Source organism: Panthera leo, chromosome A1 (genome assembly GCF_018350215.1).
Source record: "Panthera leo isolate Ple1 chromosome A1, P.leo_Ple1_pat1.1, whole genome shotgun sequence".
NCBI lineage: Eukaryota > Metazoa > Chordata > Mammalia > Carnivora > Felidae > Panthera > Panthera leo.
This window is the reverse complement of record NC_056679.1, coordinates 108,597,295-108,611,677: the sequence shown is the minus strand read 5'-3', so window position 1 is coordinate 108,611,677 and position 14,383 is coordinate 108,597,295. Positions and strand designations below refer to the sequence as shown.

Sequence of the window (14,383 nt, the reverse complement as noted above, 5' to 3'; positions counted from 1 at the left end):
CTTGTTGGTTGATTCATTAATTTTGCAGAAACTAGTTTTTCAAGTAAAATGGTAGTTTTGTTTTGTAATTATGATCAGAAATAGCCCTGTGTGAATATTGCTTTTATTTCAAGGATTTTTTTTAACCCCTACCCAACCAAAAACTTTGTTAATATTTATTTTCATCCAGGTGATATGTCTTTTCTTTTTCTTTTCTTCTTTCCTCTCCTTTTTTAATGCTGTTTGGCTACATGAGAATATGTAGTCTCTTTACTTTATTCTCTTGCTGCATTTTACATTAGGTCTAATGAAGGCAATTTGGAATATGATAGCTGTGTTTTTGTTTTCAGATTCTTGCCAGCACTCATTACTGCAGTTCTGACCAATCATCTTGCCTGGGTTCCAACAGTCATGCCAAATGGACAACCACCTATAAAAATATTTTTAGAAAAACATTCCTCTCAGAGTGTGGACATGTTGGCAAAGACTCATCCATATAACCCACTTTGGGCACAACTAGGTATGTCTGAAAACCCTTATGTTATGCATAATACTTAGACTTTTGTGTAACTGTCTGGAGTTACTTTATAGCAAAAACAAAAGTAAAGAAATAAGATGTTCTCTTTTACGTCCTCCATTCTAAAGCACTTCTTTACTTGTCCTTTCATGTCTTATTCCCATATTAAGTGGTATCTGTTCCTTAGAGATATAGAACTGCAGTGGGAACAAGAGAAGAAGCAGGATGAAGACTGGTTTACTAGTAACTTCAGGGTCTTGAGGGTGTTTTACATTACATACTTTTCCTGGGAAGCATGGATCAGAGTCACTTGTGATAGCTAGACTAAATCTGGTTAACTGAGAGGCAACCCTTGGGGTTCCTGTTTTCTACTTTTGTTTTTTTGTTGAGTAATTTTGGAAAATGTTTCCATTAGTGCAAGGCCCTGTTAAAAAAATGAATAACTGAGGAGAGGGGATAGTTGATTAGTTGACGGTCACTTGGCAGGCATTGTAGCATGATGCTTAAAAGTGCAGGCTGTGGGGCACCTGGGTGGCTCAGTCTGTTGAGCGTCCCAACTTTGGCTCAGGTCATGATCTCAGGGTTCGTGAGTTCAAGCCCCACATCAGGCTCTGTGCTGACAGCTCAGAGCCTGGAGCCTGCTTCAGATCTGTGTCCCCCTCTCTCTCTCTGCTCCTCCCCTGCTCACGTTCTGTCTCTCTCTCTCTCTCAAAAATAAATAAATGTTTAAAAATTTAAAAAAAAAAAAAAAAAAAAAAAAAAGTGCAGGCTGTGAGGGCAGGCTGAGGGTGGCTCAGTTGGTTAAGCATCTGACTTCAGCTCAGGTCATGATTTCGCGGTCCGGGAGTTTGAACCCTGTGTCAGGCCCTGTGCTGACAGCTCAGAGCCTGGAGCCTGTTTTGGATTTTATGTCTTCCTCTCTTTCTTCCCCTCCCCTACTTACGCTCTGTCAGTCAAAAATGAATAAATGTTTAAAAAAATTTTTTAAAAAAGGACAGGCTGTGAGTTAGGCAGACCACGTTTGGATTGTAGTCTCTTTGTTTACAAATTGGGGATAATAATAATAGATAGTACATACTTCATAAAGATGTGGAAATTAAATAAAATAATATGTGTAAAGTGCTTAGAACAGTGTGAGGTAAATATGGCTGCTGTTACTCCTGCTCTTACTCTATTGCTGTTAGGGCATGGGGGAGGAGTCCAATGAGAACATTTTGATGACTTGGTAGAAACTTCCCTTAGGTTGTGTTGATGAGTGAGCTTGTCCTGCAGGTGGTCATGTAACTTATTCATGTAACTTCCCTTCTTTTCTCTTTCTTCCCTCTCTTCCTTCTTCCTTTACTTTCATCTAGTTAATCGTGGAATAATTGACATACAGCCAACACATGTATAAAACACACAATTTTGTAAGTTTTGATATATATGTCAAAATATGAATGCCTCTGAAACCATTACCAAAATGAGGATGGTAAACATACCCATCGCTTCCAAAAGTTTCCTCATGTAATCTCTCCCTCCTTTCCCTACCTACTCTCCCTACTCACCTTCCTTTCCATACCCAGGCAGCTGTTGGTCTGCTTTCTGTCACCATAGATTACTTTGCAATTCTAGATATAAATGGAATCATACAGTACATGGGTTTTTTTCTGTCTGACTTTTTTCATTCAACATAATTACTTTGAGATTCACCTATGTTGTATATATTCATAGTCAATCCCTTTGTTATGCTAGGTAGTTTTCCATTATATGGATATTAACTTTTTTCAAATCAAGTATTCAGTGGTATTTTTTTATTTGGACATATCAAATTTATTTTCAAGTCTACAATCACTTATTGAGTGCATGATGTATGTAAGGTCCTGTGCAAAGAATATTGGGGGTATGAAAGGTGAAATGTAGTTCTTGGTATCAAGAAGTGGATAGTTTATTACTGAAGGTAATAAATAGAACAATAATAATAACAATGACAAATTATCGTCAACAAATACGGGGATAATTCAAAGAGGAACTGTAAGAGAAATGAAAAGTTGAGTGAGAGTTCAGTTAGGGAAGTTTACTTTTGCCCAAGAGAGGATGCTTGGGTGGAAAGCTTTGGAGTGGCAGAGATAACAGGGGAAATGGTAAGTACATAGCATGAGGAAAAGGGGTCTTCATGTTAAAAGTGCTGAGTAGAATGAGTGTTTCATCTTATGTAGTTTGCTTTAAGTGGGACTTTGTGTGAATAATGATGAAAAAGGGTAACTATAAGAAAATAAACCTAGAAAAGTAAAGTAGAACCAGTCATGAAAGTCTCATTTGCCATGCCAGAACAGTTCAGTTTATTTGGTAATTTGTGGGAACCTTAAGAGTAGTTTTGAATAGTGGCATGATGGCATTAGAGCCAGTGTATTAACCAGAGGGGAAGAATTGTCATTATATTGTTTATAGCATATATTTATTTGAGACCTGTTTATGTTTAAACAATGTAGAGGTTAAGTTTTAAAGTGTATATGCAAACAACATGCTAAAATTGAATTAAATTTAAATTAATGACTGTATTCTCCATTTTTAAGTGTACTTTGGCAACTGTGTCTTCTAATTTGAGCTATAGCATAAATACAGAAATTTATATTGATGACTCTTAGGTTCCTCTCCTCCCCTTTTTTATGTAATGGCTGTTTATGTCTCACATGGATGTAAAAGTGAAAATGAACTACATGGCTAAATGTGTTGCCCTTTCTTTTCCTCTTAGGTTAGTTAGGTCTCACTCTTCTGGTCCTTTCTGGTCTTTTCTGAGTACTCAACCCTTTAGGGAATGGAAGGGGAAATGGGCTTTTCAAAAGCTAGTTTTGGGTCCTCGGTAGGGCAATAAAAGTTATTGTTCAGGGATGTGATTTAAATCAAGAAAGATCAGATATGTGATGTGACTACTCCAGTTCTGCTCCATTCTACCATTGCTTCCTTTTTTCCTTGCCCCCCCAGTAGAGGTTTTGCTTTTTCTTCTCTGCTTTGAGTGCAGCTATAGAATCCTTTTGCACATAGTCCTTAGGTAGAGCTTCTCTATCCCAATGAAGTGCTCTGTGTGAGGACTGGCACCAAGAATATTCTTGATAAATGTGAGTGTCACAATTGACTCTTTGGTTGAAGTTTCAGAACCAGTAGCTGCCTAAGGAGGAATCTGGAAAACCTCTCTGTTCACCTTTCTCTTTGGCTAACAAAGAGATTCATTCATCTTATCATATCCTCCTGAATAGTTGCTCACGTATGAAAGAACTAAGAGTAAAACCTGAGCTAGCCCTCATAAAATAAGATTAGCTTTCTGATCATTGAAAATAGCCTGCTTAGTTAGCTACATGAATAGACGATGTGTCCATTAACTGGTTTTTCCATTTCAGGGGACTTGTATGGAGCTATTGGCTCTCCTGTACGGTTGGCAAGGACTGTAGTGGTTGGCAAACGACAAGACATGGTCCAGAGGCTGCTTTATTTTCTTACTTATTTTATAAGATGCTCTGAACTTCAAGAAACCCATCTTTTAGAAAATGGAGAAGATGAAGCCATCGTTATGCCAGGCACTGTAATTACTACCACTTTGGAGAAAGGTGAAATAGAAGAATCTGAGTATGTGCTTATCACAATGCACAGAAACAAAAGCAGTTTGCTCTTTAAAGACCCAGAAGAAACAAGGACTCCTAATTGTAACTGTAAATATTGCAGTCGTCCACTCCTGGGACAAAATATGGAGAATGTTTCACAACAAGAGACAGAAGAGATTCAAAACAGCTCTAAGGAGCTACTAGGAATTTCAGATGAGTGCCGTATGATTTCTCCCTCTGACTGCCAAGAAGAAAATGTTGTTGATGTTAAACAGTTCAGAGATAAATTAAGAACTTGCCTTGACACCAAGTTGGAGACCGTTGTTTGCACAGGATCTGCTCCAGTAGACAAATGTGCCTTGTCAAAATCAGGCTTAGAGCCAGCAGAGGAAACATGGCATAATGAGGATTTGCTGGGTTCAGGTAATCACACAGGCAAAGTGTTGAGATCCACGGGAATGGTTGTGGAAAAAAAACCTCCAGATAAGCTTGTGACTGCTGCATTTTCTTGTGAAGCATCCCAGACAAAGGTTACTTTCTTAATTGGAGATTCTATGTCACCTGACTCAGATACTGAACTCAGGAGTCAGGCAGTGGTGGATCAGATTACCAGGCACCACACCAAGCCACTGAAGGAAGAAGGAGAGGCTGTTGTTGATCAGCAGCATCAAGAAACTAAACAAACAACTAAGGACCAATCCGGAGAGTCTCCTATACCAAACGTAGTTTCTGGAGAGCCCTGTGAACTTCCCTGTTGGAATCATTCAGATCTAGAAAGCATGAGCTTATTTGATGAATATTTTAATGATGATTCAATTGAAACTAGGACTATTGATGATATTATTGCAGTTAAAACAAGTACAGACAGTAAAGAACACTGCTGTATGTTAGAATTTTCAAAAGGATTGTGTACTACAAATAGCAAACAGAACAGTGAATTTTGTAAATGTGTAGAAACAGTTCACCAAGATCCATGTAAAACCTGCTTTCCTCAGCAGGACCAAAGAGATAAACTCTCCATTCTTGTCCCCCATGGGGATAAAGAGACTTCAGAGAAAAAAATTGCTATAGGAACTGAATGGGACATTCCAAGGAATGAAAGTTCAGATAGTGCCCTTGGGGATAGTGAAAGTGAAGATGCAGGTCATGATATGACTAGACAAGTAAGCAGTTATTATGGAGGAGAGCAAGAAGATTGGGCAGAAGAAGATGAGATACCTTTTCCTGGGTGAGTAAGAAGTTTTAACCTATAATAGACTCCCTCTAAATATGTACCATTCTTTTGTTTAGTTGGTCTTTAATATAAAAGAAGAGATCATTGTCCTGGACAGATTTTCTTTTATTATCATGTGCTCTTACTCATAGGAAAGATTAAAGGCTAAGCCCTCCAGGCACCCCAGAAAGGCTCAATGAAGGCATTAAAGACAAGTATATTTGTGTGTGGGAAATTCTTTACTGCTTAGGAGTTTTCAAGCCATTAAAGAATGAATTCTGCCCCCAAATATATGCTGAGCCCAGCAACTAGAGAGAGGTAATCACGGAGAAGGTGGGAAATGGCTATTGGAAATAAATTTGGCCAAGACTGAAAGGAAAAACAGGGAATGATACTCTCAGTCAAATATACAAGGAGTAGATTTGTATTTGAGAAATGTTATATTCCATGCTTTGGGTTTGTGATGTATTTAACTACTTTGTTTTGAATGATGGTTTTCATTTTCTGATTGTATTAAGAATGTATTAAGAATGTCCCAAGGGACAGCATTCCTGATGACTGTTAAGAAAGGTTTATACTTACCTCCTTACATAGCTGTTCATCTACCCTCTTTTCTTGATAGGAAGGAGTACTTTGTGATCTGATTGATCACTTAGGCCAGTTTTTACTTAACGATGATTTTACTCTATATTTTATAGAAAATGATGGTACTAGAAATATGGAGTAGTAGAGTCCAAGAAGTTTTTTATTGATACAATATGTTTGTTACTAATTAGATATGCCTTCTTTTGGGACTTTTATTCCAGGTCAAAGTTAATTGAAGTGAGTGCTGTTCAGCCCAACATTGCCAACTTTGGGAGGTCCTTGTTGGGTGGCTACTGCTCATCTTATGTGCCTGACTTTGTTCTTCAAGGAATTGGTAGTGATGAGAGGCTCCGTCAGTGTCTGGTGTCAGATTTGTCTCATGCTGTGCAGGTGAGTTACCTTCCCTGCTCTTGAATGTATTTAGAATGAACTTTGTTTACTGACAGAACCCCAAATTATCTTGTATTTTTGGTCATACTTTACTATGTACCAGTCACTGTACTCTGAATCTGTCACTTTTGCACCTGCATGTTTGTGCCTGTCACCATGAAAGCAAGTAGAGAGTTTCAGGAATCTATGCAAACAGAAATGTGAAATACGGAGAGTATTATATATATTTATGGATGTTCATCATCAGATAATTTATGGTATCAAAAAAATTGTAAATGCTTAAATGTGAATGCAGTTATTTTCTTAATTTCATTTTCAGATTGTTCATTGCTTGTATATAGAAGTACATTTGATTTTTGTATATTGATCTTACATTCATCTGCCCTGCTGAACTCATTTATTAGTTACTAAAGTTTTGTGTCTGGATTCCTTAGGTTTTTCTACATATAGGTTCATGTCATCAATGAATAGACAGTTTTACATTTTCCTTTCCAGTGTGGATACATTGTGTCTTTCTTGCCTGATTTTACAGCCTAGAACCTTCACTAGAGTTGCATAGAAGCGCTGATAGTGGACAGACTTGTCTTTTTCCTGATATTAGGGGAAAACATCAAGTCTTTCATTGTTTAGTATGATGTTAGCTGTAGGATTCTTATAGATGCCCTTTATCAGATGGAAAAAGTTTCCTTCTATTCCTAGTTTTTTCATCCCCCCCACCTTTAAATGATCATTTGGTTTTCTTCTTTAAACTGTTAATGTGATAGATTACATTGATTGATTTTTAGATGTTAACCAACTCTTGTATTCCTGGGAAAAAAATCCCATATAGTTCTTTTATATATTACTGGATATGATTTGCTAATATTTTGTTACGGATTTTGGAATCTGTATTCACGAGGGATATTAGTCTGTAGTTTTGTTGTGATATATTTGTGTAGCTTTAATATCAGAATAATATTTGCCTTATGGAATGAGGTGGGACATATTCCTTTCCCTGTTTCCTGGAAGAGTTTCTGGAAAATTGGTATTATTTTTTTCTCCAAATGTTTGATAGAATTCACCTGTGAAGTAATTTGGACCTGGACTTTGTAAAATAAGAATTTTTAAATTACTCATTCAACTTCTTGTTCCAGATCTATTCCAATTTTCTATTTCTTCCTGAGTCAATTTTGATAATTTTTGTCTTTCTAGGAATTATTTACATTTAAGTGATCTGATTTATTAGTTGGGATAAGATGGTTCATATCCCCCTTCTTTCATTCCTGATTCTTACAATCTGTGTTTTTCCTTTTTTTTCCCCTCCTAAAAGTGGAATATTGCAAAGAAGAGTTCATTCATGGCTTGACTTCCTAATAGTTATTTTGGGCCCTTATGTATCAAAGATGAATAGGCTGTGGCCCATGGGACAATAGGCTCGTTACATTGGAACATGACCACACCCATTTCTATATTCTGTGACTGTTTTCTTGCTTCACCAGCAGAGTTGAGTCATTGAAACAGAGACCTTATAGTCCTTAAAGCCTAAAATATTTTTTTTCTTTATAGAAAAAGTTTGCTGATTCCTTATCCTTGTGTGTTAATTTTGTTCAACTTTTGTTTTCACTGAGTTTTCTCTCTTTTTCTGTCTTTTGTTTCATTGTTTCCTATCCTAATCTTTATTATTGCTTCCCTCTGCTTGCTGTGAATTTAGTTTGCTCTTTTTTGTTAAGGTGGAAGCTTAGGTTATTAATTTGAAGCATTCTTTCTTTTCAAATGTATGCATTTAGCTCTAAATTGTCCTCTGAGCACTACTTTACCCAAAGTTCATAGATTTTGACGTGTTGTTTTTGTTTTCATTCACTTCAAAATATTTTCAAATTTGTCTTCCCATTTCTTTGACCCAGGGGTTATGTAGAAGTATGTTTTTAATCCCCATATATTTGTAGAATTCTTAAATTTCCTTTTCTTGATTCCTAAATTAGTTCCATTGTGGTCAGAGACCAAACGTATGATTTTAGTCCTTTTAAATTTATTGAGTCTTGTTTTATGGCCCAGCATGTGGTGTATCCTGTTCGATGTGTGGTTGAAAAAAACAGTCAGCTGTTGTTGGGCAGAGTGTACTATAGATGTCCAGTCAAGTCGGTTGATGGCTTATTTAGGTTTCTATGTCCTTGCTGATTTTGTCTAGTTGTTCCATTGTTTAGTGAGCATGGAGTATTGAAGTCTCCTCCTTTGTTGAATTTTCTGTCTCTTTCTTTAATCCCATGTATCACTCTAATAATTTTTTTAACAAAACCTTCCCCCTTTCCCCTGTGAGAACAACAGCAACAAGGAATAGAGAAAGTCAACGGGGAAATCATGAGTGGGAAAATATGGCTCAGTGAGCAAGCAGTCCTTTAATTATTAGCCAGAAAGGTTTAAACCTGTTGTGTTGGTAGTAAATTATCTAAAGTTGTAAACTTTGGTGTTTTATTATATAGTAGGGAAATTATGAAAAATCTAGATAAAAACAAAGTTTGAAAGAAAACTTATCAAGACTTGTTTTTTTTTAATTAATTTATTTATTTTGAGAGAAAGAGAGAGAGCGAGAGAGAGAGAGAGAGAGTGTGTGTGTGTGTGTGTAAGCAAGGGAGGGACAGAGGAGAGAGAGAATCCCAAGCAGTTCAGATAGCTCAGAGCCCAGCACTGTTAGCTCAGAGCCCAACATGGGGCTTGCTCCCACAAATTGTGAGATCATGACCTGAGCTGAAATCAAGAGTCAGACACCCAACGAACTGAGCCACCCAGGCACCCCAAAACTCATGTTCTTTATATTTAAAAGCCATCTTGCTCAAACCTTTAACACCAATCAGATAAATGTTTATTGACATACTATGTTCTGAACATGGTGCGAATAGTCCATGGGATATATAGATGAAAAAGAAATAGCTTCTGATCTCAAGTTATTTACTCACTCTCAAGTTAGGGAAGTATATGAATAAGTGTAGTATAATACATAAAAAAAATACATGCCTGAGAAAGATAATAAAAAGTAATTTAATGCTTTACAGGAAACAATTTATATCAGTTAGTGGTGTTTGTCCTTCAGAGTACAGCCTCCATTTCTGGTTTTTGGGTTTTTTTGTTTTACTTCTGTCCTCCTGCTGCTGATGTAGTATGTAGTAAACATTTGGTGAAATACTTGGTTAGGAAATCCAATGTGGATCCTTCTAATGCACTGTGTCCTCTTGTCTTTATGTCTTATCTTAGTTATTCTGTCTCTTTTTTCCCTTCATCTGTACCCATTAGCACACACTATGTACTTTGATACTGTCTCTGGAAGCCTCGCTTTGGAAGGGGTGACTGTCTCCTATTGAAAACAAAATATTTCCGTTTTAAGGGTTTTACCTTAGGAAGAGAAGGAATATTAATAGTAATAAGCAGTTTTTATTGTAGCCTTAATATGTGCAAGGGACTTAAATGTAATACCTCACCTAATTTTATGGTAATAATTTTATGATACTTATTTTTATCATTCGTATATTTCAGATAGCACAGAGAGTTACATTAGATAGGGAATGGCAGAGCTAGAAGTCAGTCCTGATCTGCCTTTAGTAATGCTTTTAAGCTTCTGTGCTTAATATATACAAAACACTGGGTCACCTGGGTGGCTCAGTTAGTTAAGCCTCCAACTCTTGATTTCTGTTCAGGTCATGGTCTCATGGTTTATGAGTTCAAGCCCTGTGTCAGGTTCTGTGCTGACAGTGCAGAGCCTGTTTAGGATTCTCTCTCTCCCTGTCTCTCTCTGTGCTCTTCACTCTGCACATGTGTGCTCTCTCTCTTTCTGAAAATGAATAAACTTTAAAAAAGAATACACACACACACAGACAAAACACCATCCCTGAAACATACCATCTCTAAAACAAATGTACGAAGTTAATGCAAATAAAACAGCAAATTGGCATTACAAAAACAAAGCTTGCAAGACTTTTATTATTAGCGGTCGTACTTCTGTTGCTCTTGGAGTCATTCCACTGTGGTGTAAAAAGTAAGCTTTCTGTCTTCTGCCCTCTCCTTATATTTTCATTTAGTTATAGTTTATAGTCTTTTCTTCTTATATTTTCATTTAGTTATAGAAGATATTTTATTATCAAAGCAGATTACAGTAAAAGTTTTTTAAGTTTATTTTGAGAGAGAGAGCATGTGCAAGAGGGGGAGGGGCAGAGAGAGAGAGTCCCTGAGCTGTCATTGCAGAGCCTGACATGGGGCTCAGTCCCACAAACCCAGAGACTATGACCTGAGAGCTGAAATCAAGAGTTCGATGCTTAACGAACTGAGCCATCCAGGTGCCCCAGATTACAGAAAATTTAATGAGGAAGTGAAAACTAAAATACTAAACTTAATCTCAGAATTAAGAGATTGAATCTTCTGTCATTCATTTTTCTGTATTCATGTTTAAGGTTTATATTTGATGGTTTTAATTACTGTGTGCTTATAATTTATAAACATTACATTTAACATGAGAATGATTTCTCATGCACCTATATGGAAAACCATGTAGGAGTTTTTAATACATAAATCATGAGGATAGTACTTAAAAAACAATACAGTCTTATTCTTCTGAACTATATCGTGGAGTGTCTTTTCTTTTTCTCCTCACTTTCTAAGAAAGAGGCATTTTTCTCATTACCAAATCAATGTATATTTACTATATATAAAATACTGAAATATGTAGGAAGCTGAAAACAAGTTTTCCCAGCTCTACCATGCAGTGGCAGACATTCTTAATATAAAAACCTCTTCCAGTCATTATGTAGTATGTGGCATCTGATAAAACCCAAACTTTGCCACTTCCTATCTGTGAATCCTAAGACAAGATATTTAATCTTATGGAACCTAGATTTCCTTGGCTATAATGAAAGCAATACTAATGTTTATATACCAGAGTTATACTGTGTGGTGTGTTGTATATATTAGGTTCTTTGTGTCTTACAGCTTCTTGTCATTGTTGTTATTCTATGTGTGTGTATGTACGTGTGTGTGTATATATACATTTTATATATGTACCTAATTGGGGACTTTTATATATACATATACATATTTTTTATATATAGTATATATATGTATATATGGTTTTGATCATTCCCCCCCACAAACTTTATTTTTTATCTAGATTTGCCATAATTTTTCTGCAATATAGTAAATCACTAAAATTTACATTTTTATGTATAAATACATATTTATATATATTATACATGTATATAAAATGCCTATGTACCTTGTGTATATATATACAGTATGTATATATATGGTATTATATTCAATTTCTTTTTAATGTTTGTTTATTTTTGAGAAAGATGTAGACAGAGTGCAAGTGGGGGAGGGGCAGAGAGAGAGGGAAATACAGAATCCAGAATCTGAATAGACTTCACGCTCTGAGACTGTGAGCACAGATCCTGACGTGGGGCTAGGACTCACGAACCGTCAGATCATGACCTGATCTGAAGTTGGACACTTAACTGACTGAGCCACCCAGGCGCCCCTGTATTTAATGTTTTGAATTCTGTTTTGTTAGTTAACAGTTGATGTAAGAGAATTTCCCCATATTATTAACATACTTTGTAAATACTGTTTTTAATGTTTGTTGGTTATTCCATTGTTTTGCTATATGGTTAGTTTTTCTAACCATTCTCGTATTGCTCAACTTTTTTTTTTCCAGTTTTATTTCAAAATATGATTCACAACGTATTAATTTAAGGGGTACAACATAATGATTGGATATATGTATATATTGCAAAATGACTACCGCAATAATATGTTTAGTTAACATCCAACTGACTTAGTTCACTTAGCATAATGCCCTCAAGGTCCATTCATATTGTTGCAAATGGCTGAATAGTATTCTCTCTCTCTCTGTGTGTATGTGTGTGTGTGTGTGTGTGTGTATCACATATTTAAAAAAAATTTTTTTTTTAACGTTTATTTATTTTTGAGATAGAGAGAGACACACAGCATGAACGGGGGAGGGGCAGAGAGAGAGGGAGACACAGAATCGGAAGCAGGCTCCAGGCTCTGAGCCATCAGACCAGAGCCCGACGCAGGGCTCGAACTCGCAGACCGCAAGATCGTGACCTGAGCCGAAGTCGGACGCTTAACCGACTGAGCCACCCAGGCGCCCCTAAAAAAAATTTTTTTTAAAGTTTATTTATTTTGAGAGAGAGCATGAGCAGAGGAGGGGCAGAGAGAAAAGGAGAATCCCAAGCAGGAGGGGCAGAGGGAGAGGGAGAGGGAGAATCCCAAGTAGGCTCTCTGCTGTCAGCGTGGAGGCTAACATGAGGCTTGAATCCACAAAACCGTGAGCCAAAATCAAAAGATGTACGCTAAGCCAATTGAGCCACCCAGGTGCCCCCCACATCTTCTTTATCCATTCATCTGTTGATGGAAACTAGGTTGTTTCCCTGTCTTGGGTATTGTGAATAATGGTGCAGTGAACATGGAAGTGCAGATATTTCTTTGATAGCCTGCTTATGTCTTTTGAATATATGCATACCCAGAAGTGGTATTGCTGGATGATATGGTAGTCCTGTTTTTGACTTTTTGAGGAGCCTCCATGCTGTTTGCCATAGTGACTGTACCAATATACATTCCTGCCAACAATGCACAAGTGTTCTCTTTTCTTCACACCCTTGCCAACACTTGTTTGACAGGTTTGAGGTGATATCTCATTGTGGTTTAGATTTGTGTTTCCTTAACAATTAGAGATGTTGAGCACCTTCTTATGTATCTGTTGGTCATTTGTATGTCTTCTTTGGAAAAATGTCATTTCAGTTTCTCTGCCCATGTTTTAATGAGATTGTTAGGGATTTTTTTTCCTTTGCTATTGAGTTATATGATTCTTTATATATTTTAGATTTTAACTTCTTATCTGATAACATAGTTTGCAGATATTTTCTCCCATTCCATACATAGGCTGCTTTTTCATTTTGCTTCTGGTTTCATTTGCTGTGCAGCAACCTTTTAGTTTAGTTTGCTTTTATTGCCTTGGCTTTTTGGTATCAAGTCCAAAAAATCATTGCCAAGACCAGTGTCAAAGAGCTTACTCCTCATGTTCTTCTAGGATTTTTATGCTTTTGGGTTCTTTGTTCAAGGCTATAATCTGGTTTGAATCTTGTGTATGGTGTATGATAGGGATCTGGTTTCATTCCTTTGCATGTGGCTGTCTAGTTTCCTCAGCACCATTTCTTGAAGAGTATCCTGTCTGCATTGTGTAGTCTTGTCTCCTTTATCATAAATTAATTGAACATTATGCATGAGTTTATTTCTGGGTTCTCTATTCTCTATTGCTCAACTTTTAAAAGGTTTTATTCCTTTTACTGTTATAAATAACATTAATACTGTCTCTGTGTTTTAAAAGACTTTAGGATTATTTCTTTTAGGCTAGATTCTCAGAAATGGGGTTATTGGCCAGCTTTTAAGATTAGGATTATTTTCGTGTTCTTGATGTATGTTGGTTAGTTTCTTCTCCAAAAGGCAATGCTAGTTTGTTTGTTTGTTTGTTTGTTTATTTTTTTAACATCTATTTATTATTGAGAGACAGAGAGAGACAGATCATGAGCATGGGAGGGGCAGAGAGAGAGGGAGACACAGAATCCGAAGCAAGCTCCAGGCTCTGAGCTGTCAGCACAGAGCCTGACACGGGGCTCGAACTCACAGACCGCGAGATCATGACCTGAGCCAAAGTCGATGCTTAACCAACTGAGCCACCCAGGCGCCCCAAAAGGCAATGCCAGTTTAAACAGCAATTTGCAGTGTCTCTAAGACCTGTTTGCTCTGCAGCATTGTGGGTCTCATTTTTATTTTGAAAAGTAATTGAAGAAACTGGCTAGTTTTGAGGACAGTACACTGAAGTTGAGTTGGTACATTATTAGTTTAAAAGTGCAATTTACAAGGCCATGTTTGAATAGCTAGTAGGCGACTGAATAATGAGGTTTTGTAAAGGGGTGGAGATGTAGGAGTATCTGCTAGAGAAGAGATTTGGGGGTTTATGTATTGACATTCTGGAAATGCCTGGGAGAGAAAAGGCTGGTAAGATTGAGGATGAATGTGTGCTGTAGAAGTCACGAAACTCAGAAAAGAAGGTTTAAGAAAAATAAGGCTTCATGGGGC

General features: G+C 36.9%; 1 protein-coding gene across 2 annotated transcripts in view; it reads left to right on the top strand.

The window, feature by feature from the left end:
- FNIP1 (folliculin interacting protein 1) overlaps positions 1-14,383 on the top strand; it is a 154,679-nt gene that overhangs the window by 126,064 nt on the left and 14,232 nt on the right. For both annotated transcript variants that reach the window (XM_042934488.1, XM_042934481.1), the window contains 3 exons: positions 330-499; positions 3,871-5,299; positions 6,091-6,259. In XM_042934488.1, the coding sequence (XP_042790422.1) occupies positions 330-499; positions 3,871-5,299; positions 6,091-6,259 (1,768 nt within the window). The remainder of the gene's footprint in view (positions 1-329; positions 500-3,870; positions 5,300-6,090; positions 6,260-14,383) is intronic.